Here is a 23,501-nt window from a genome sequence, read left to right on the forward strand (position 1 = left end):
TGTTTTTGAAAGACATCACATTTTGTCCATTAAAATAACATAAAATTGATCAGAAATACAGTGTAGACATTGTTAATGTTGTAAATGACTATTGTAGCTGGAAACGGCTGATTCTTTTTAATGGAATATCTACGTAGGCATACAGAGGCCCATTATCAACAACCATCACGCCGGTGTTACAATGGCACGTTGTGTTAGCTAATCCAAGTTTATCATTTTAAAAGGCTAATTGATCATTAGAAAACCCTTTTGCAATTATGTTAGCACAGCTGAAAACTGTTGTTCTGATTTAAAGAAGCAATAAAACTGGCCTTCTTTAGATTAGTTGAGTATCTGGAGCATCAGCATGTTTTGGATCGATTACAGGCTCAAAATGGCCAGAAACAGAACTTTCTTCTGAAACTCAGTCTATTCTGTTCTGAGAATTGAAGGCTATTCCATGTGAGAAATTGCTAAGAAACTGAAGATCTCGAACACCGCTGTGTACTACTCCCTTCACAGAACAGCGCAAACTGTCTAGAACCAGAATAGAAAGAGTGGGAGGCCCCAGTGCACAACTGAGCAAGAGGACAAGGACATTAGTGTCTACTTTGAGAAACAGACACCTCACAAGTCCTCAACTGGCAGCTTCATTAAATAGTACCCGCAAAACACCAGTCTCAATGACAACAGTGAAGAGGCGACTCCGGGATGCTGGCCTTCTAGGCAGAGTTGCAAAGAAAAAGCCTTCTCAGATTTGCCAATAAAAAGATTAAGATGGGCAAAGGAACACAGACACTGGACAGAGGAAGTCGGCCTAGAAGGCCATCCCAGAGTCACCTCTTCACTGTTGACGTTGAGACTGGTGTTTTGCGGGTACTATTTAATGAAGCTGCAAGTTGAGGACTTGTGAGGCGTCTGTTTTTCAAACAAGACACTAATGTAGTTATCCTCTTGCTCAGTTGTGCACTGGGGCCTCCCACTCTTTCTATTCTGGTTCTAGACAGTTTGCGCTGTTCTGTGAAGGGAGTAGTACACAGCGTTGTACGAGAACTTCAGTTTCTTGGCAATTTCTTGCATGGAATAGTCTTAATTTCTCAGAACGAGAATAGACTGACGAGTTCATTAGAAAAGTTCCTTGTTTCTGGCATTTTGACCCTGTTATCGAACCCACAAATGCTGATGCTCCAGATAATCAACTAGTCTGAAGGACAGTTTTATTGCTTCTTTAAAAATCAGGACAGTTCAGTTGTGCTAACATAATTGCAAAAGGGTTTTCTAATGATCAATTAGCCTTTTAAAATTATAAACTTGGATTAGCTAACAATGTGCCACTGGAAAACAGGAGTGATGGTTGCCGATAATGGGCCTCTGTACGCCTATGTACAGTTGAGGTCGGAAGTTTACGTACACCTTAGCCAAAAACATTTAAAAACTCAGTTTCACAATTCCTGACATTTAATCCTAGTAAAAATTCCCTGTCTTAGGTCAGTTAGGATCCTCACTTTATTTTAAGAATGTGAAATGTCAGAATAATAGCAGAGAGAATGATTTATTTCAGATTTGTATTTATTTCATCACATTCCCAGTGGGTCAGAAGTTAACATAAACTGAGTGTTTAGTAGCATTGCCTTTAAATTGTTTAACTTGGGTCAAACGTATCAGGTAGCCTTCCACAAGCTTCCCACAATAAGTTGGGTGAATTTTGGCTCATTCCTCTTGACAGAGCTGGTGTAACTGAGTCAGGTTTGTAGGCCTCCTTGCGCGCACACACTTTTTCAGTTCTGCCCACAAATATCTATAGGATTGAGGTCAGGGCTTTGTAATGGCCACTCCAATATCTTGACTTTGTTGTTCTTAAGCCATTTTACACAACTATGGAAGTATGCTTAGGGTCATGGTCCATTTGGAAGACCAATTTGCGACCAAGCTTTAACTTCCTGACTCATGTCTTGAGATGTTGCTTCAATATATCCACATAATTCTCCCTCCTCATGATGCCATCTATTTTGTTAAGTGTACCAGTCCCTCCTGCAGCAAAGCACCCCCACAACATGATGCTTCCACCCCCATGCTTCACGGTTGGGATGGTGTTCTTTGGCTTGCAAGCCTCCCCCTTTCTCCTCCAAACATAACGATGGTCATTATGGCCAAACAGTTCCATTTTTGTTTCATCCGACCAGAAGACATTTCTCCAAAAAGTATGATCTTTGTCCCCATGTGCAGTTGCAAACCGTAGTCTGGCTTTTTTATGACGGTTTTGGAGCAGTGGCTTCTTCCTTGCTGAGCAGCCTTTCAGGTTATGTCGAAATAGGACTCGTTTTACTGTGGATATAGATACTTTTGTACCCGTTTCCTCCAGCATCTTCACAAGGTCATTTGCTGTTGTTCTGGGATTGATTTGCACTTTTTGCACCAAAGTATGTTCATCTCTAGGAGACAGAACGGGTCTCCTTCCTGAGCGGAATGACGGCCACGTGGCCCCATGGTGTTTATACTTGCGTACTATTGTTTGTACAGATGGACGTGGTAGCTTCAGGTGTTTGGAAATTGCTCCCAAGGATGAAACAGACTTTTGGAGGACTACAATTCTTTTTCTGATATCTTGGCTGATTTTCTTTTGATTTTCCCATGATGTCAAACAAAGAGGCACTGAGTTTGAAGGTAGGCCTTGAAATATATCCACAGGTAAACCTCCAATTGACTCAAATTATGTCAATTAGCCTATCAGAAGTTTCTAAAGCCATGACATAATTTTCTTGAATTTTCCAAGCTGGTTAAAGGCACAGTCAACTTAGTGTATGTAAACTTCTCACCCACTGGAACTGTGATAGAGTGAATTATAAGCAATTCTGTAAACAACTGTTGGAAAAATTACTTGTGTCATGCACAAAGTAGATATCCTAAACGACTTGCCCAAACTATAGTTTGTTAACAAGACATTTGTGGAGTGGTTGAAAAACGAGTTTTATTGACTCCAACCTAAGTGTATGTAAACTTCCGACTTCAACTGTAGATATTCCATAAACAAATCAGCCGTTTCCAGCTACAATAGTCATTTACAACATTAACAATGTCTACACTGTATTTCTGATCAATTTGATGTTATTTTAATGGACAAAAACAAGGACATTTCTAAGTGACTCCAAACTTTTGAACTTATATGTATTTAAGTGCTGGCCCGAGAGTTTTTATTCAATATGTGGAGAAAAAGCATTCACTCAAAGACTTTGTTTATGTGAATTATTGGTTGACAAATTACCTAAACGTTGGCTGTATGAATTGATGTGACATTTTCAATTGGTTCACAGAACCCCATCACTCTGAAGTGACAATGGTGTTTGTACACATTGTGGAATGACTGAGGAGGGTTTATCCCCCATGGTAGGCTATAGGTTTGTAAGTGACATTATGGAAATGACATATAGCCTATATGTCATTTCCAAAATGTCACTCACAGACCTATCCACATCTCTGCACAGTACACTGATATACATGGATGAAATGAGACCTAACTATATGACATTATAGCAGAAAACTAGATCATGTTTCTGATCATATCCCTGCTTTCCTCTCCTCCTGTCATCTATACCAAGAGATCCTACACAGGGATGCTAGTGCTGGTGAATCGGCTGTGTTCTGTACATTGAAGGTATGAGGGTGTGGATGAGCATCTTTCAGCTCTGCCTATCAGAGTGGACTCATGGAGCGCATCACCGTTCCCCATACAGATGGGATGCTTTGTGTCAAGAAGCGTGCTCCCTGAATGGGATTTACCCTTTTATCTAAACTGCATCTCGAATTGGATTAAAAACGTTGTGGCTTCATTAACTATGACCTTGACTCATCTCATCTCTAGGCTACATCTATCCATCCTTTATAAACGCAAATCTGTCCCTGTACGATTTTCGAATAAGACATGGCGATAATGATACTGTGTTACAATGTATGTTTGCTCTCAGAGCTTCAACAGAGAAGCTGCCAAAACTATAAACTATGTTGCCTAGGACAACTCGCGGGTTAATGTCAACGTAGGCTCCATGCGACTCCAGCAGTCATCGATACATCAGCACGCGCGTTGAATGTTTAGTAGCCTAATAATTCATTGTTATCAGCAAACACATTGTTTTAATTGATAGCCAACTACGGCTCCAATTTTCTGTATCAAACGGTCCATACGATGTTTATCTGGTAAACGTGTCGTTGGGCAGCCAGTAATTAACAATGTAACAGCGTATCTTCATTTACACTACACACGTGAGTACTAATCAATGCGCTTCAATCGGCAATTTAGCGACCTTTTAGATCATAATGTGGTCTTCGGACTAATGTCTTCTACTTTGTCTATTCGACAATTGTAGTTATCGCTATTCCATAATAATTATCTAGCACTTGTATCACATTGTAGCAAATATAAAACTGACACGTTTACAGCTTTGCTTGTCCCCCGACTCAAAACACAAGAAAGCCACGATAAACAATTATGGACAAAATTAATTTACAGCGCGCCGTGCCAAAAATTGACAAAGTAGGCTACCGAAAGAGATCAATTGTCGAGTTTCTCTCTTTTGCTCGACAACATAGGCTATGAACCACTTCAACACAACGGGACATAAATGTCTGAGCATGGCACCGCCTAAGTCCTAAACTACAGGCAACTGAGGCCATTTTCCTGTGACTTTTTATTCTCGCTCCCCCTCTCGTCTGGCCATACGCTTAACAATAAACATTCCTGACAGCTCGCATACCCCTGAGCTGCGCCATCTTTGAAAACACTATTCTTGAAAACAAAAAAACAAGTGTGAAAATGTAACTTGAGAATCACAATTCTGTATCTGAAGCCATATACGGCAGTCACCGAATCACTTACCGATGGATATCTGAACTCCCGCTCCAAGAAACAGGACCCAACATGTTAAATAAGAGCGCATTGTATCCATTGTCGCACGGAATTACTCTGGACTTGCTGTTGGTCAATCGTCAATTTCTCGCACTCAACTTCTGTAGTCTTTGCTTGGAGAAAAAAAAAATTGTGTGATTGGCCAACAACGCGAAAATACCCCGCCCACATGGGACACCCCTAACCCCTCTCTCATTACCCACCCTGTTTGATTCCATTTTGTAGCCACGTACAACGCATGCCTATCCATCCACTGCTATTTACATGTCAGGCACAGATGCCCAACCCCATCATATCCATTAGTCTAAATAATTTTAATGAGTAGCCTATTCCAATAGAAAGATTATGTATAATTATCCAGTCACATTGATGACATTAAAACCCCTAGCCCATTGGTAGCCTATTGATCAGATCAGCTTGAAAATGTATTATATAAATATATCTAAGCATGTAGCCAATGAATACACAGCATACATATCATTTATGTCAATAACTTTAAGACTTTGAAATGGTATTATGCTTTCTCCCATCCACTCCTACCACTGGTTGTATGGATCCACATACACAACTAGTATCTGACCCAGTCCCCTTCTGCCCCCCTCTACACCCTTCTCTGGGCCAGTGGCAGAAGAGATTGATGACAGCACATTCTCTCTAGTATCTGGTCTATTTGCCAACAGGCCTTGTCCTGGCGGTCCAGCATACACTGGACGCAATGCACCAAATTCCCCCCAGGCCCTCCCGCCCCAAACACAGGGGGATCAATGTGGAATGCTGCCCTTTTTAGTTGACCAACACAGTTTTCTGTTTGTTTGACTACTGAGTGAACAGAGCCTTTAGTGTGACAGAAAAACAGACCTTGCTGGGGAGATGCAAACAAACAGCATGTCACTATTTGGAGTCACTCGGCTTTCTAAGTTTAAATCCATTCACAGTCTTCCATTCATTCAAGATTTAAATTAGCACCACTTCATCAATAACACTGAATTTGAAAAACTATTCCCTGGCTTACTTTCATCCCACCAACAGAGTTACAGGATGAAAAGGTGAATGTTATGGTTAGGGGGGTGATAGAGTTTCTCCGTTATGCATTTATGTAGGAGACTGAGCTTGGTTGTGCTCTGCTTTGATAATGAGAAGACTGTGGGGGTACGGTAGATAGTGTACAGGGAGAGCACATTATCCCCTGTTGTTTGTTGTAGTTTGTCAGTGCCTTGGACAGGTGTCTTGGGTGGCAGGGTGCAAAGTAACACAAGGGCAGGTGACAGGTGGGAGTATAAATTGTCTCCACACACACACACAGGTTCTGTAATGACACAGAGCACAGTGAGGGCAGATGGTCATGAACACAGGACTCTGGATCTACCTGAAGGGACAAGACAAGAACATCCCATTAACAGCCTGAGAGAGGCCTGTAATGATGGAGAAAACAACAAACACACTGCCGTGCTGCATGAAACTGGCCTCCTTTGTCACAGGTGAAATAACGTAAGCTCCCCCTATGACTACAAGCCAATGCACTTATTAAACCTGACATGATTACTAAGGAAAAAAATAGATATTATGAGGGATGAAAGATCCAACTTGAGGGGGATGTTACTGTAAGTTTTATATTGCCCTTCCCTCTTTATGTATGAACAAAAACCTTTTCATTGAATAGATTTTATTTTCAACTCAAAAGTGCATCCTGTCCTTCATAAAGGGTCTCACAGAACTGCTGCTTTGTCTGGAGGACAATGATGTATGTACAAAGCAGCACTGTGTACTGCAAACGTCTAGGTTTTAGATTCAGGGAAACAATGAAACATTCAGAGAACCTTGTTTACAAAAGATCATTAAAATCAATATGATTAAAATGACTTCGGTCGATTAATAATTTCAAGGAGAAACACAGAAGCGTTGTATCATTGCACATACACTGTAAGAAACACCTAGTCAGAGTAATCCAGTGAGACAGATGTAATAACCAGAAATATTTCTCAAATGTCCCCAACCATAATTAAGCTGTATGAACGCTCATATCAAATTATGCTGAGTTTTTTTTATTCTTAATGATGTTCACGTCCTAGGCCCACTTTCAACAGAACAATCGGGAAAGTGACATGGTTTGCTACCACCTATTGCCCATTTGGTGTAACTGCGTTTATTTACCTACAAGATAAAATGTAATTGATTGTGTGTTGCAGAACTACACATGACATTAATAACAGAGTCTTAAAAAACAAACAAAACATTTATTCACTGAGCACCAGTCAATGAGTACAAACATTGTATTTCTCTGAATGACAGTCAAACTTTTTCTTTCCAATTTAAAAAAAGACAATCTTCCTGACTGTAAAAAAATAACCTATCACGCCTGTGAAATTAATCAACATATAAAAATACTTTGAGCTCTAGAGTTGTTACCGTTCCTATCTTTTCCCCAGCCATTAAAATATCTAGCTCTTAATTATATATTTGTTGAAAGTACATCTACAATTAGTCAATTAGTAGAATACCGTACAAAAATAACTTTCAAGTTAGATAGCACGTGCAGTGTTTCAATTTCATTTGAAAGTGAACCTATGTTTTGCTAGATTTAAGATGATGTGCTGTTACAGTATAAATAAAAATGCAAAACATAGAATTAAACTTAAATATTAAGAAAACGCTATCACTCGCAACAGAAAAACCCTTAACAATTTTCACAGACAAAAAGCCTTCATGGCTATGGAAACATCCCAAACTATTCAAATCAACTCACAGTGCATCGAAATGACTTCAAGGCCTAAAGAGGGAAAAAAGGTTTCCTTGTCCGAACTCATCCAAGTATTTCATTATACATTTTTATCAAAGAAAAATAGAAAAGACCAGTCGTCCTAATTTCATCATATCATATTGTTTTGGGGACTGATACAGTAATCCACAAAAGGTTAGAACTGTTGTTGTCTCTATGCAAACTACTCTACTGGGCACTTAATAAGACTAAATTGAGCAAGCCAACAAAAACCAACTGTGTTAATGACTACTTCAGTAGAAACAGTGTGTTAGTCGGTTGGTTGCTGATTACCAGTTCTTTGGCATTCCTTCTTCAGTCAATTTAAACACAGGGTGAATTGGAGTTATGCAGTGCTTTTGACAGAAAGCAATTTACATTATATTTACACGTTTCTTAAAGGGACAGGAAAACGTACATTAGGGACAAGTGCAAAGCGGTGATGCTGTGTTGATGGGAGGTTAATAATGAGAGGTGAATGAAGTGGGGGGAGTTTCATCTGTGATCAGTATGAAATATTGTAAAAGTGCCTCTTGTGGTCCAGCATATAGCTGCTCTTTGTTAATAGGAGACTTTGTGTGTGTGTGTGTGTGTGTGTGTGTGCGCGCGTGTGTAGGGAGGGAGTTAGTTTATTGTGTGGCCCACATGGCTGTTTGCTGTCAATGAGAGGTGTGTGTTTGCTCTTCATGAAAACATGAATGAGATATAGTTTTGTGTGTGTGTATGAGAGAGAGTGTGTATACTAGATGTGTGTGTTGAGGTTAATTAGACATTCTGTGGTCAATGTAGCTGTTCTCGATACACAGCACTACGAAGCGGTTGGAGCAGCTGCGGGTGTGTTGGCCCAGCAGTCTGCCCGTTTGGAGGAGAGAGGCCTGGCCCGTCACTGCCATGTCACCTGCCCGCCACGCCTCGCAGTAGTTAGTGGTCATACGGATGCCCACCGTGCTGGAGCCATGCCACACCAGCTTCTGAGGCCTGCGTTCACAGACAACATACACAGAGAGTTAAACACAGACCTATGACATTTTACATTTAGAGACACTCGTTTCCAGAGTGACTTAAACCAGGGTTCAACTATGTTGTATGTCTTTTAAGGGGTCAGCCAAAGCTGGTCACTAACCAAGTGGGGTCCGTCATGACGTTCCGTCCGTCAAAGGAGTAGATGGGGATTGATGGTTCCAACACACCTCCATTCCCAGAGAATATGTTCATCCAGCTGCCATAGAGCACCTCTCCCTGTGGAAAAGATACGATTAAAAGGCACATTTACAGTCACACACTTCCTGTAGTTTCAATGAATAAAATATTTCATTTAGAAAAATATAACTATACCTTAATGAGATTAGTACAACTGTCTTACCACATCATAACCAAAAAACAAAGGACCTATCAATCCATTGTTTGTGTTTTAGTTGTCATAAGAGAGAAGAACTGTACCTTGAGGTTGATGACGGGCATGCTGTAGCGATCTCCCTTCTTGACGATGGTTGCCAGGTCCTGGAGGTGTGAGGACATGAAGGCTCTGTAGGTAGAGGTGAGGCCCATGGCGCGGGCCTGCTGGTAGCACTGGAAATCTGCCCCCCGGATGCCACCCATGTCCCCAGAGAACGGAGCGTTTAGGGCCACCAGGTGCAGCTGGGAGGAAAAAAGTCAATGGACTTAGGTCAACACAGCTCAATCAAGTCCATGGTGACAATGTGCAACAGAGGTATAAACCCATTGCATATTGATTATGAAAATGAAGTCTTACCCCCGGTACTGAGTGTACTGTATGAGGTAGGACATTATAGTTGGGCATGTAGCTAGTTCCAACTAGTTCCTAAAAAAACAGAGACAATCAAAGATTGACACGCTGTGAGTAAAGAAATCTGTAATAAAACATTGATAATAGACTGAAGAGTGGCAGGTAGCACCTAGGTTAGAGCGCTGGGCCAGTAACCGAAGGTCACTGGTTCGAATACCGGAGCCGACAAGGTGACAAATCTGTTGCTGTGCCCTTGACAAGGCACTTAACCCTAATTGCTCCAGGGAAGCTGTTTGGATATGCAAAAAAACTAACATTTACATTACGCACTTGCGTGTAGCAGGACAAATAGAAGCACGCCCCAGATGTAGTGTGCAGTGTAACAACAGTGGGTGCTGTGTTACTGTAGCCACAGTACCTGCCTGTGTGGTCTGCTGCGATCTCCTGGTCTGCTCAGGGCCTGGGACAATGCAGAGGATGGGGTCTCTGCTGGGACAGGGATCAGCTCACCAAGCTGGAGAGACAGGACACTCATCACTGAATAAGCACAGGCAACATCTCATTTTCTATGCCAAAGGCTTTTAAGCAACTGAAGACATAACTGTGGGATTGTGGGACTGTAAAGGCATACAGTACCTGAACCTTGCGCCAGCCATCTCTGGCTCTAACATAGAGTTCTCCCTTGTCTGAGACGTAGGCCATGGATCCCTCTGCAGCACGGTGGCTCTCCCTCATCAGAGTGATGGTGTTCCTGTATGTGGTCACCTGGGGTGAGGAGAGAGGAAGTTCACACTGAATCATAGACAACAGACAAATCCATGGTGACAATGTGAGAACTGTATAGTGCACACGCAAACTCACACAAGTCGGTACACAAAAACACATACACACAATTCCCTGTGTGTTTACCTATGTTGACTTGGTGAGTATATAAGGAAGTACCCTACTGGTTCTCTTACCAGATTTTCATTGCCAGTAATCCCAGGAGGACCAGGAGGCCCAGGTGGGCCAGGAATACTCACAGCTGAAAAAAAGAACAGTCATACAAAAGTATAGCAGTGTACTCTAGGTCTACTAAACATACATTTGTGTATTTTATTAAATACATGTACTTAGAATTCACCCTAAACTAAAGCATGACAGCAAGGCTTAGTTTAAGATGTTGTATTTTAGTGAGCACACAGTGCACAGCTACCTGAGGCATAGACAGGGGGTCCAGCAGGGCCAGGGGGCCCCCGAGTGCCTGGTCGTCCGATGCCAGGAACCCCTGGTTCACCAGGAGCTCCAGGATGACCAGGGGCGCCAACAATGGACTCACCTTTTGGCCCCTACGTATAAAGCATATACAAAATGGGCAGAGACACTGTCATATTTACATCCAAATGTAACATACAAAAGTAAAAGCTATATCATGTATGGAAATGAGTGTCTTTTCTATTTAGCTTGACTACAGTTTGTAGTCAAGGTAAATATATACAAGGTAAATGTATACTGTACTTTGTTGATTATTTGGAGCCTGGAATTACTCACCACAAGGCCTGATCTCCCAGGAAGACCTGGTGGGCCAGGCAACCCAGCGTCACCCTTCTCTCCTTTCATTCCTTCATAGCCCACGTCCCCTTTTTCTCCCTGAGGAACACACAGTTTGGCTGAATCAGACTATTACATTTACATTTGAGTCATTATCCACAGCGACTTGCAGGAGCAATCAAGGGAACATCGACAGATTTCTTTACATAGTTGGCTCGGGGATTTGCACTAGCAACCTTTCGGTTACTGCCCAAAGTTCTTACCCATTAGCCTACCTGCCGCCCTATGACATGCATAAGAGTTTTACATAACATACATTTCCACTACTTATACAGTATTTGAGAGTTGAACCAGTAAATGTTCCTTAGAGAACTTAAGGGAAAAGACTCACCACAAAGCCTTCTGGAAGAACATCATCTGAGGAGGGAGAAGAAATCTCAGTTAATTGTCGTCTGTTGCAAACATATGTCTGAAGACACTCATGCATACAGTTTGTTATAATTAAGTGCGCTAATTGCCAATAAACAAGTTCAATGGAGGAGAACCTGCACCCTTGGCTGCATATACATACCTGGTTCTCCAGGTGTTCCAGGCAGTCCAACCTCTCGCTTTTCTCCTTTAGCACCTCTGTTTCCTCTCCTGCTACCTTTACAGAAATACAGTACAGGTGTATGAGACAACTGAGATCATCTATAAAAGTGTAAACCCTGTTCCATAGGCTGGATCGGTGATCCGATATTGTCAGTGTGAATCATTGATGACTTACCTTGTGATGATCCCCTGCTGCCATTCACCTATAACACAAGATTGTATGCTTATTGTGCTGTTATTGTGGATCAAACTTGTTGTGGAAAGATGTCACAAACAATATGGTTAATATAAAATTACAGCCAAAACCAGTTCCACATAATTCCCCCAAAATAATTACCAACAAAACAGCTTTACATCCGATACAGACAACAAGTAAAGCTGTTTCTGTCCAGTCAAAAACGTTGGGAAAATAAAATGGAGACGTGGAGATTCATTTAGGTGTTAAAACTTCCCTGCCAGCCTTGCACACACCAGTTAAACACAGAATGAGGACAAGGAGGGCGAGAGGTAGTAAGGAACTCAGTTGAATGTTCTTATTTTGGTTGGCCACCTTGAACTGCAGAGAAGTTAGAAGACGGAGAACACATATTACATTGGTTTTAAGGTCTCAGCACTGGCTGCCTGTGAGTTTTTAAATACATTTTATGATTCTTCTATTGTTTTATAAACCAATCCACAATAGTGCACCCCAATGCATGTCAGACATGTGTTTAAGGTATGTACCCAGTAGGTCCCTTAGGTCCTCTGGCACTGGCCTTTTAACTATCCCAAAACCTAAAACCAAGAGGCATGGAGAGGCAGCATTTAGTTATTATGTCCCCAGCCTGGAATAGCCTGCCAGAGAACCTGAGGGGGGATGAAACAGGACACATGTAAAATGTATCTTTAACACATATTTTTAGCTTTGCTTTTCCTTAGGGTGCTTTTTAGTGGTTCACTTTGTGTCATTCTTTCGTTTTTTTTATCTTATGTTTGTTATGTAATAAATATTTCAGCTTTTATTTTCATAGTTTTTCGTTTTTTTCCTGTAATGCACATTGAGTTGTATGAAATGTGCTGTATAACCAAAGCTTGATTTGAGGAATAACCTCTTAGCGCTCTAAAGCTGAAAACGCAACAGATAAAAACACATGCAATAGCAACATGCCGGGGGTACAGACCTTACACCATGCCCAGGATTAAAGCAACCAGATCACTCGAGGAGAAAACCTCTTTACATTTCTACTGGATTTTTACACTGTCAGCATAAAGCAGGCTGAACATTCAAAAGAGTTTCAATTCATCAATTCAGAAATGTATGTATTGAAGTCAATGTGAATATTCAGTGTGGTTGAGATGTTCCAGTCACATATAATGGGACTGTATGATGTCACATATGACCTTACGACCTGCGGAAGAGCAGGAGCCAGCTTTATGCTGTTGTGAGGACCACCACAAACCCAGGAAACGCGGAGGGAGACACAGCACAGCTGCAGACAGGAGGAAAGGAGATGGAGGGACTGCCTGTTAGGGGTAAGAGCCCACGGACTTACATGCGCTGCCCCACCCAAAGGTCCTTAAAGGTGCTCAAACACAAACTTACTGGTGTTTTGCAGAACGGTCGGGGACGGACCGGAAAAACTGTCTTTAAGATTCAGAGGGAAATTATGACATCAGACTAGTATTGATGGCGACACACTTGACAGCATCTGGATATCCAATGAAAGCGTGTACTTCATGTGTTGACATTACACCATCACTGGAGACAAACGACCGTTCATTTGTTGTTCTGTTTTGTTTGTCTCCAGTGGGTCTCGTTGCTACTGTATAACATTACTACTAAAATCAAATGTCCATTCCCATCGACAGTGCATTCTAATAATAGTAGAGAAACAGCAATGACATCAGCACATCAATTCTTACTTACAGTATACAGGCATACTGTACTTACTCCATTGAGTCCTATTACTGGTCCTGGGGGACCGGGAGGGCCAGGAAGTCCCTAAAACACAATCACATCGATCAATCAATCACAGTCAATGACACCTCACTTTTCTATTAGTTAGTTAGTTGATTGTACTATAATCCCATAAAATCACGTTTCAAGATGGCGATTCTTACTGGTTGACCAATGGCATCACCCTTGTCTCCCTTCTTCCCTGCCATTCCAGGTCGTCCCTACAGAAGAAAAAGGTAAACACTTACACAGGGCAGATTACAGTGACGGATCAAACTATCATATAATAACCAAACAAATTATAACAGTAGAGGGTTGACTAAAAACACTAACCGGTCGACCAGGGAACCCGTATTCTCCTTTTTGTCCGGTTGGTCCGATTGGTCCCTTAAAAAGAAAACATGGTATTTTTTCATAACATTTTTCCATAACAGTAGGGACCAGTTTCCCAGACACAGATTAAGCCAATTCCTGGACTAAAAAGCATGCTCAATGGAAATTCTCCATTGAAAGTACTTTTTAGTCCAGGACTAGGCTTAATCTCTGTCCGGGAAGCCGGCCTTATATGTTTACAGTTGTTTCAAACGTCTATAGCTTAGACCAATGTAACAGAGCATTGATTTAACAAGTCTTCATTCACTCACCATGATACCAGCAACTCCAGGGAACCCACGCTCACCCTGTAAACAGCACCCATACAAGGTCAGAACGCTTATCATCAGACAACCACTACCATACAATGTCCTTTGACCCTAGAGGTAGAAAGAGACGTCACCTTGATTCCTTTTGGTCCCTGAGGGCCCCTGACACCTGTCAACACAGTGCCGTCGGCAGCGATCGTGACACCAGATTCCCCCTTCGCACCCTATGATGAGGAAAGACATAGAAGATACAAAGACATGATCATCAGGTCTTGGTTAGGTTATAGAAATCCTACCCATCTGATATAAGGTCCGGAGAATATAAATGCCCTAGCATGCAAGGGCAGTTAACACTAAAGACAAGAGCTTCCTCTGAGCTTACCTTCATTCCTGGTGGACCGTGAAGACCAGGAAGCCCAATGTCACCCTTTGGTCCTCTTGGGCCCTGGGCCAAGATCACAAGAATAATTATGGACAGAAAATATAACAGTATTAGAGCATAATGTACTTACAGTATAGTAGGTGAGTCAAGATATATGTTTTATTCAGAACTATAGACTCTTCTCATTATGATAAGGATGATGTAAAGAATATTTGTTGGTCCGTCATGTGAGAAACAACCAGACGCCAAACTTGACACATTTATGAAATTGCTTATCCCAGTTAATAATAAGCAGGCACCCATTAAGGAAATGACTGTATTGATTGACGAGGAATTGAAAAATTGTATGGTTGAGAGGGATGAGGCAAAAGAAATGGCAAATAACTCTGGCTGCACAACCGATTGGCATATTGATAAATCATGTGACTAAACTGAATAAAAAGAAGAAGAAACTACACTATGAAACAAAGTATAATGACAAAGAATGATAGTAAAAAGCTTTGGAGCACCTTATGAAATTTTGGGCAAAAAGGCATACTCCGCTCCATCATTCATTGATTCAGATGACTCATTCATCATAAAACACACTGATATTGCCAACTACTTTAATAATTTTTTATTGGCAAGATTAGCAAACTTAGGCATGACATGCCAGCAACAAACACTCACACCACACATGCAAGTATATCTGACCAAATATGAAAGACAAGCATTGTAATTTTGAATTCCGTAAAGTCAGCGTGGAAGAGGTGAAAAAAGTATTGTTGTCTGTCAACAATGACAAGCCACCGAGGTCTGACAACTTGGATAAAAAATTACTGAGGATAATAGCGGACGATATTGCCACTCCTATTTGCCATATCTTCAATTTAAGACTACTAGAAGGTGTGTGACCTCAGGCCTGGAGGGAAGCAAAAGTCATTCTGCTACCTAAGAATAGTAACGCTCAAATAGCCGACCAATCAGCCTGTTACCAACCCTTAGTAAACTTTTGGAAAAAATTGTGTTTCACCAAATACAATGCTATTTTACAGTAAAGAAATTGACAACATATTTTCAGCACACTTATAGGGAAGAACATTCAACAAGCACTTACACAAATTACTGATGATTGGCTGAGAGAAATAGATGATAAAAAGATTGTGGGGGCTGTTTTGTTAGACTTCAGTGTGGCTTTTGATGTTATCGATCAGTCTGCGGCTGGAAAAATGTATGGTGTTATGGCTTTACACCCCCTGCTATATTGTGGATAAAGAGTTACCCGTCTAACAGAATACAGAGGGTGTTCTTTAATGGAAGCCTATCCAACATAATCCAGGTAGAAATAGAAAGTCCCCAGGGTAGCTGTCTAGGCCTCTTACTTTTTTCAATCTTTACTAACGACATGCCACTGGCTTTGAGTAAAGCCAGTGTGTCTATGTATGTGGATGACTCAACACTATACTCGTCAGCTACTACAGTGACTGAAATGACTGCAACACTTAAAGAGCTGCAGTTAGTTTCAGAATGGGTGGCAAGGAATAAGTTAGTCCTAAATATTTCAAAACTAAAAGCATTGAATTTGGCACAAATCATTCACTAAACCCTCAACTAAATCTTGTGATGAATAAGGTGGATATTGAGCAAGTTAAGGTGACTAAACTGCTTGGAGTAACCCTGGATTGTAAACTGTCATGGTCAAAACACATTGATACAACAGTAGCTAAGATGGGGAGAAGTCTGCACATAATAAAGCCCTGCTCTACCTACTTGACAGCACTATCAACAAGGCAGGTCCTACAGTCCCTAGTTTTGTCGCATCTGGACTACTGTTCAGTTGTGGTCAAGTGCCGCAAGAGGGACTTAGGAAAATGGCAATTGCCTCAGAACAGGGCAGCACGGCTGACCCTTAGATGTACACAGAGAGCAAACATTAACATGTCAATCTCTCCTGGCTGAAAGTGGAGGAGAGATTGATTTCATCACTACTTGTAATTGTGAGAGATATTGACATGTTGAATGCACCGAGCTGTCTGTTTGAACTACTGGCACACAGCTCAGACACCCATGCATACCCCACAAGACATGCCACAAGAGGTCTCTTCACAGTCCCCAGGTCTAGAACAGACTATGGGAGGTGCATAATACTATATAGAGCCATGACTACATGGAACTCTATTCCATATCAAGTAACTCATGCAGGTAGTAAAATTAGATTAAAAAAACAGATAAAAATACTCCTCATGGAACAACGGGGACTGTGAAGCAACACAAACATAGGCACAGACAAGTGCATACAAACACACTATAACATACGCACAATACACACACGTACCATGGATTTTTTGTTGTAGATATGTGGTAGTAGAGTAGTGGCCTGAGGGCACACACTTAATGTGTTGTGAAATCTGTTGTGAATGTATTGTAATGTTTTTTAAATTGTATAACTGCCTTAATTTTGCTGCATCCCAGAAAGAGTAGCTGCTGCCTTGGCAGAAACTAATGGGGATCCTTAATACATACAAATACCCAATTCCTTCCCATGGCAGCAAAGACTAAATTAAATCTGTAATACAGTAATTCATACATTTACAACGGATCCTGCATGCTATTTATGGGGTTATCACATAAAGAATGGAGTTGCTCTTACAGGGAATCCTGCTCTGCCAGGCTCTCCTTCAGGGCCCTGTGACATGCAACAAAACCCACATATTATTAACGCATGGAATAATACAGTAACATGTAGTGTCTATGCAGCATGTATTAGCAACCATCTCACAGAATACACACATTTCAAGGCTGTAATGTATCAACAATCTTTAGACCTGATATAATCATGGTTGAGTGTAAGTGTATACATACATTATGTAAGTAAGCTAAGCATATGCATTGTATAACCTAACTATATGCATTCTGGATCAAGTATGCATTAGGGTTGCATTAATGGTTGATTGGATGGTTAGGCTGACCCTTAGCTGAACCTAGCTCTAGTAAATAGGCATTGAGGAATTGAAAACAGGCCATTCTGGCTTCACAAATGACAGATGTGACCAGAATGAATTAATCATTTTGTCATTGCTCATGCATGACAAAACAATAAATGCAAACTGCCCTGAGGCATATTGATATGTGCCATGCTTCAGCGTCCAGCTTATTTAATGTAGAGCAGAATGGTCATTTCCACCAAAATATAATTGACTAGTTTCAGAAACACATATCAACTGAACATTGTGCTACTCACCATCGGGCCAGGGGCCCCACGGATCTGATTAAACATGCCCCCTGTGTCGTTCAGGAGGAGCTGAGGATAAATATATGGCACACTGATTACAATAGTAAATATGCTGTATCTATACTTTACATACTGTACAAACTATGAATATTTGAAAACCAAGTGGATGGCGATGAATACAATTGCAACATACATCTCAAGTTACTTCATGTAATATACGTGTGCACACCCATTTGGTTATGAATACTCATGAAGGTAATAACCCCTTAATAAACCACAACAGCTCTATTCCTGGACAATGTGTGTGTTATTTGCGAAACAGCACCCAGACAGAGGATGGGAGTTGTGAGGGGTGGACGTACATCCTGCAGATTGATGATGGGACCTGGAGAGCCGGGAGGACCAGGAGATCCAGGTACAGTGTGTCCATCAGGACCACACTCTCCCTGGAAGACACAGGACAGTTAGGATACTGTTCCCCCATGAACTCAACATGAAGGACAAGAGAGGTAATATTAATAATATGCATCTCAATCTCTCCTGGCTGAAAGTAGAGGAGAGATTCACTTCATCACTACTTGTATTTATTAGAGGTATTGACATGATGAATGCACCAAGCTGTCTGTTTGAACTACTGGCACACAGCTCGGACAACCATGCATACCCCACAAGACATGCCACCAGAGGTCTCTTCACAGTCCCCAAGTCCAGAACAGACTATGGGAGGCACACAGTACTACATAGAACCATGACTACATGGAACTCTATTCCACATCAAGTAACTGACGCAAGCAGTACAAATTAGATTAAAAAAAACTGATAAAAAAACACCTTATGGAAGAGCGGGGACTGTGAAGCAACACAAACATTGGCACAGACACATGCATACACACACACACACACACGATAACATACGCACTATACATACACATGGATTTAGTAGTGTAGATATGTGGTAGTGGTGGAGTAGGGGCCTGAGGGCACACAGTGTGTTGTGAAATCTGTGAATGTATTGTAATGCTTTTAAAATAGTATAAACTGCCTTAATTCTGCTGGACCCCAGGAAGAGTAGCTGCTGCTTTGGCAGCAGCTGCTGGGGATCCATAACAAATACAAATACAAGCCATTTTGAATAATACAACCAATGGTCTATAATGTTGTAACAGGCTTTGATGCAACCACACGGAATATATGATGAACAATAGACGAGGGTAGAAGAACAGCCCACATCAGGGTTAGTTTGGAATTGTTCTGCTGTGTAACACTAACATACCTTTGGTCCTGGATCGCCTTTGTCTCCTTTCAATCCCTGGGGAGAGACAAGTACAGAAACCATAGCGTATCAAACACCTTCATAGTAGACAGTAAGTAGATGAAAGTAAGCCGGTATGGAAATAGTGGGGGTACACTGTACTGGTAAAACATGAGACTTCAACAATTATAAAAACAAAGATGGCAAGAAAACTGTAGGCTATTAAGCCAAAATGTATCATAACTACCTGTCAGCCGCATGAAAAATGTGCGAATGGACTTGAAAACGGGTGGTATATGCTCCAAAATGCAGTGTGGTTCGACGTGAACACAAACATTTTGGCTAGGCAGAGATGACTGGCCGGGACCGACATACGCGCAGACAGCAGTGGACACATCCATTAAATCTACTTTAATCCCTGGGTTTAGCTAAGACTTAAGTTCATGGTTACTGCACGTGAGGCATGGTGTACTTTCTGGTTCAATACTGACCCTGGCGCCAGGAAGTCCAGCTAGCCCTTGGAGTCCCTCAGGGCCAGGAGCACCAGGCTCACCCTGAAAAGAGACAGAATAAAGCTGAAGACAGGATAAATTACACAGTATATGGAGACACAACCATCAATGTCCATCAATATTGTAGAAGGTGGTGTAAAACAGATGCAACCAACCTTCACTGACAACCCAGGAGCCCCATCCTTCCCATCTTCACCCTGTAGGAAACAAACAGGATATACAACTTATCAGATTTCCATGTGAACCAACATGAACAAAAATATAAACGCAACATGTAAAGTGTTGATCCCATGTTTCATGAGCTGAAATAAAAAATCCCAGAAATTGTCCATGTGCACAAAAAGCTTATTTCTCTCAAATGTTTTGCACAAATCTGTTTACATCCTGAGTGAGCATTTCTCCTTTGTCAAGATAATCCATCCACCTGACAGGTGTGGCATATCAAGAAGTTGATTAAACAGCATGATCATTACACAGGGGCACCTTGTGCTGGGGGCAATAAAAGGCCACTCTAAAATGTGCAGTTTTGTCACGTAACACAATGCCACAGATGTCTCAAGTTTTGAGGGAGCGTGCAATTGGCATAATGAATGCAGGAATGTACACCAGAGCTGTTGCCAGAGAATTTAATGTTAATTTCTCTATCATAAGCCGCCTCTAACGTCATTTTAGAGAATTTGGCCTCACAACCGCAGACTACATGTAGCCACTTTAGCCCAGGACCTCCACATCTGGCTTCTTCACCTGCGGGATCGTCTGAGACCAGCCACCCGATGAAACTGTGGGTTTGCACAACCGAAGAACTTCTGCACAAACAGTCAGAAACCATCTCAGGGTAGCTCATCTGCATGCTCGTCGTCTTCACCAGGGTCTTGACCAGTTCTGTGTCGTAACCGACTTCAGTGGGAAAATGCTCCCCTTCAATAGCCCTTGGCACATTGGAGAAGTGTGTTCTTCACAGATGAATCCCAGTTTCAACTGTACTGGGCAGATGTCAGATGGCGTGTTTTGCGTCGTGTTGGCGAGCGGTTTGCTGATGTCAAGGTTGCGAACAGAGCAATGGTGGCAACGGTGTTATGGTATGTGCAGGCATAACGCAATGACAACGGACACAATTGCATTTTATTGATGGTAATCTGAATGCACAGAGATACCGTGACAAGATCCTGAGGCACATTGTCATGCCATTCATCCGCTTCTATCACCTCATGTTTCAGCATGATAATGCATGGCCCCATGTCGCAAGGATTTGTACACAATTCCTGGAAGCTGAAAATGTCCCATTTTTAGTTAGGGCAAATCAAGTCAGAAATGTTAAAGTGGAAAATACCAACTTTAGAAGCCTTTTTAAACCTTGAATACACTAAAGTTTGCCTTTCTTGTAGTGCAGGAAATTTCCTGCCACAACAGTGAGATCAAATTAAGATCCTACACCTCTATTTCCACAACCTAGTTATTTTCATGTTTGTAATCTTACCTTTGGTCCTGCAGGACCAGGAAGACCAGGAGGTCCCTATAGAAGAGAGTACATAACAACAGTTATTCTCATGGAAACTTAAGGAGAAAGAGAATTTACAAGTACTTCAAAACTACAGGAGACACACACATACACCACTCTCATTCACCTGAGGGCCTTTGAGTCCTACGCCAAGGAGCATGTCATTCTTCCCAGACCCCTCCATGTCCTGCAAGCACCAACACACAACATTGTTGCATTCAGAATCAATAGAGACAAAACAAGACAACCGTATGATAGGAAACTGACTCAACAGTAAAATCAACAAAACAGCACCTCAACAAACAATCCTGCTCCTGGGGGTCCGGGGGGGCCAGGCAGCCCCCGAGGGCCAGTGTCGCCCCTCTTCCCCTCTGGTCCCCTCGGTCCTGTAGCTCCTGCCAACCCTAGGTCACCTGATTCACCCTGCAGGGAAGAATAGGCCCATTAAACTGACTATGAAGAACATAGTATAGTTTTGACTTACAATAAAGTAGATGTTACTGCAAGTCAACAGCATGACTAGGAATTTAGGTCTCATTGTTTGATTAATGCATTTTATAACTGATAACTGAGTTATCAGATGGTTAGAAATACCTTCGGTCCAACTAGTCCTTGTTCACCCTATGTGAGGAAGAGAGATCGGTTAAAGCTAACATGTGCAATGGAAATGGTTATAGGGGATCAAATCAGCTAAGTTCCCTTAGAAAATGCAAACAATAGGCTCCAGAGTAAGTGTCATCTTACCTTCAGGCCTTTAGGCCCTGTCGGCCCAACTTCCCCATCCAGACCAGGTTGACCCTGAAATCAACAGCAGAGAGATGTGATGTCACAACCGTCGCTCTCTGAATTTCATGCACAAACAGGTCACACAAGTGACTAGTCAACCACGACCAAGACTGTCTTGCTTTCCTTAGAGTGATAGTAGCTACCATAGATACTGTTGCAAAGATAACTTTCGAAAATTCATTTGAAAGGTTTCTCAACATAGTAATTATTCATTATTTTGTAACTTTATTGAATCCCTCAGAATTAGTTACTTTTCATCATAAATTATAATATTCCTCTGTCTCAATAGTTGTAATTTAAAAAGTATATAAATCATTGCCAGCCTGTGCCACCATTGTCCCTTTTGCCATTCCTGAAGGAACAACATGGCTCATTGACTGTAAAAAATAAAGGGCAAGCTCCATAAATGCAGTTAGTGAAAGCACGCAGGCAACTGACTTATATAAAAAGGCAGATTCTCTCCAATGTACAGTAGCTTGACCATGTTTGATGTATGAAGCACATAGCTCAAGCTTAATGTCCATCAAGGCAGTTAAAGTCAAACCTGGGTTGTTTCCCGCTAAATGAGAGGATTGGGAATGAGCATAGACCCCATGATGGTTTCATAGATGGGTAAACAATTCAAAGCAGAGGCACGTGAACATACACACACACACACACACACACACACACACACACACACACACACACACACACGAGTGGTGTACCGCAGTTTCGTGGGGGCCCCCGCAAGGTCTGAGCAAGGCCCCCCCTGTTAGAAGTTTTTTTTGGGGGGGGTTCTACACATTTTGCCATAGGCAAAGAGAAACATTTTGCAGTTTTATATCTAATCTCATGCTATTCTACACATTTTGTCATGCGGTTGAGAGAAAATTTTGCTGTTTTAAAGCTAATTCCTTGCAATTCTACACATATTATTGCCATGGGGCAGAGAGAAAACATTTTAGTTTTAATTAGCTCATTTCATGATATTCTACACATTTTGCAATGAGGGTGAGAGAATTTTGCATTTTTAAAGCAAATTTCTGTCTATTTTACACATTTTGCCATAAGGCTGAGAGAAAATGTTTCAGTTTTACAGCTAATTTCCTGTAATTCTAAACATTTTTGCCATGGCTTGTGACCTGTTCATATACAGTACCAGTCAAAAGTTTGGACACACCTACTCATTCAAGGGTTTTTCTTTATTCTTACATGAGGACCTGTGGCGGTCCTCATGAGAGCCAGTTTCATCATAGCGCTTGATGGTTTTTGCGACTGTACTTGAAGAAACTTTAAAAGTTTCCGGTTTTACTGACCTTCATGTCTTAAAGTTTTGATGGACTGTCGTTTCTCTTTGCTTATTTGAGCTGTTTTTGCCATAATAAGGACTTGGTATTTTACCAAATAGGGCTATCTTCTGTAAACCACCCCTACCTTGTCACAACACAACTGATTGGCTGAAACGCATTAAGGAGGAAAGAAATTCCACAAATGAACTTTTAACAAGGCACACCTGTTAATTGAAATACATTCCAGGTGACTACCTCATGAAGCTGGTTGAGAGAATGCCAAGAGTGTGCAAAGTTTTCATCAAGGCAAAGGGTGGCTACTTTTAAGAATCTCAAATATAAAATATATTTTGAATTGTTTAACACTTTTTTGGTTACTGCATGATTCCATATGTGTTATTTCATAGTTTTGATGTCTTCACTATTATTCTACAATGTATAAAATAGTAAAAAATTAAGAACAATTAGTAGGTGTGTCCAAACTCTTGACTGGTACTGTACATCCAGCCC

General features: G+C 41.4%; 2 protein-coding genes across 6 annotated transcripts in view; both read right to left on the bottom strand.

Moving 5' to 3' along the window:
- Positions 1–5,007, bottom strand: part of LOC106599285 (TGF-beta receptor type-1) — an 85,017-nt gene extending 80,010 nt beyond the window's left edge. For both annotated transcript variants that reach the window (XM_014190439.2, XM_014190441.2), the window contains exon 1: positions 4,850–5,007. In XM_014190439.2, the coding sequence (XP_014045914.1) occupies positions 4,850–4,919 (70 nt within the window). In that variant the 5' untranslated portion in view covers positions 4,920–5,007. The remainder of the gene's footprint in view (positions 1–4,849) is intronic.
- A 2,086-nt stretch (positions 5,008–7,093) lies between these two features.
- Positions 7,094–23,501, bottom strand: part of LOC106599284 (collagen alpha-1(XVIII) chain) — a 51,450-nt gene continuing 35,042 nt past the window's right edge. For 3 of the 4 annotated variants that reach the window (XM_045714691.1, XM_045714690.1, XM_014190435.2), the window contains 30 exons: positions 21,679–21,732; positions 21,529–21,555; positions 21,229–21,357; positions 21,062–21,121; positions 20,914–20,949; positions 19,592–19,633; positions 19,416–19,478; positions 18,946–18,981; positions 18,035–18,118; positions 17,682–17,741; positions 17,091–17,126; positions 14,462–14,524; positions 14,214–14,303; positions 14,083–14,118; positions 13,772–13,825; positions 13,603–13,659; positions 13,433–13,483; positions 13,085–13,126; positions 11,678–11,705; positions 11,483–11,557; positions 11,303–11,328; positions 10,912–11,010; positions 10,577–10,709; positions 10,341–10,405; positions 10,018–10,146; positions 9,800–9,895; positions 9,388–9,456; positions 9,075–9,272; positions 8,758–8,873; positions 7,094–8,612 (listed from right to left, as the gene is read on the bottom strand). In XM_045714691.1, the coding sequence (XP_045570647.1) occupies positions 8,396–8,612; positions 8,758–8,873; positions 9,075–9,272; positions 9,388–9,456; positions 9,800–9,895; positions 10,018–10,146; positions 10,341–10,405; positions 10,577–10,709; positions 10,912–11,010; positions 11,303–11,328; positions 11,483–11,557; positions 11,678–11,705; positions 13,085–13,126; positions 13,433–13,483; positions 13,603–13,659; positions 13,772–13,825; positions 14,083–14,118; positions 14,214–14,303; positions 14,462–14,524; positions 17,091–17,126; positions 17,682–17,741; positions 18,035–18,118; positions 18,946–18,981; positions 19,416–19,478; positions 19,592–19,633; positions 20,914–20,949; positions 21,062–21,121; positions 21,229–21,357; positions 21,529–21,555; positions 21,679–21,732 (2,271 nt within the window). In that variant the 3' untranslated portion in view covers positions 7,094–8,395. The remainder of the gene's footprint in view (positions 8,613–8,757; positions 8,874–9,074; positions 9,273–9,387; positions 9,457–9,799; positions 9,896–10,017; positions 10,147–10,340; positions 10,406–10,576; positions 10,710–10,911; positions 11,011–11,302; positions 11,329–11,482; positions 11,558–11,677; positions 11,706–13,084; positions 13,127–13,432; positions 13,484–13,602; positions 13,660–13,771; positions 13,826–14,082; positions 14,119–14,213; positions 14,304–14,461; positions 14,525–17,090; positions 17,127–17,681; positions 17,742–18,034; positions 18,119–18,945; positions 18,982–19,415; positions 19,479–19,591; positions 19,634–20,913; positions 20,950–21,061; positions 21,122–21,228; positions 21,358–21,528; positions 21,556–21,678; positions 21,733–23,501) is intronic. The other variant, XM_045714689.1, reaches the window with a different exon arrangement.

Source organism: Salmo salar, chromosome ssa03 (genome assembly GCF_905237065.1).
Source record: "Salmo salar chromosome ssa03, Ssal_v3.1, whole genome shotgun sequence".
Lineage (NCBI taxonomy): Eukaryota > Metazoa > Chordata > Actinopteri > Salmoniformes > Salmonidae > Salmo > Salmo salar.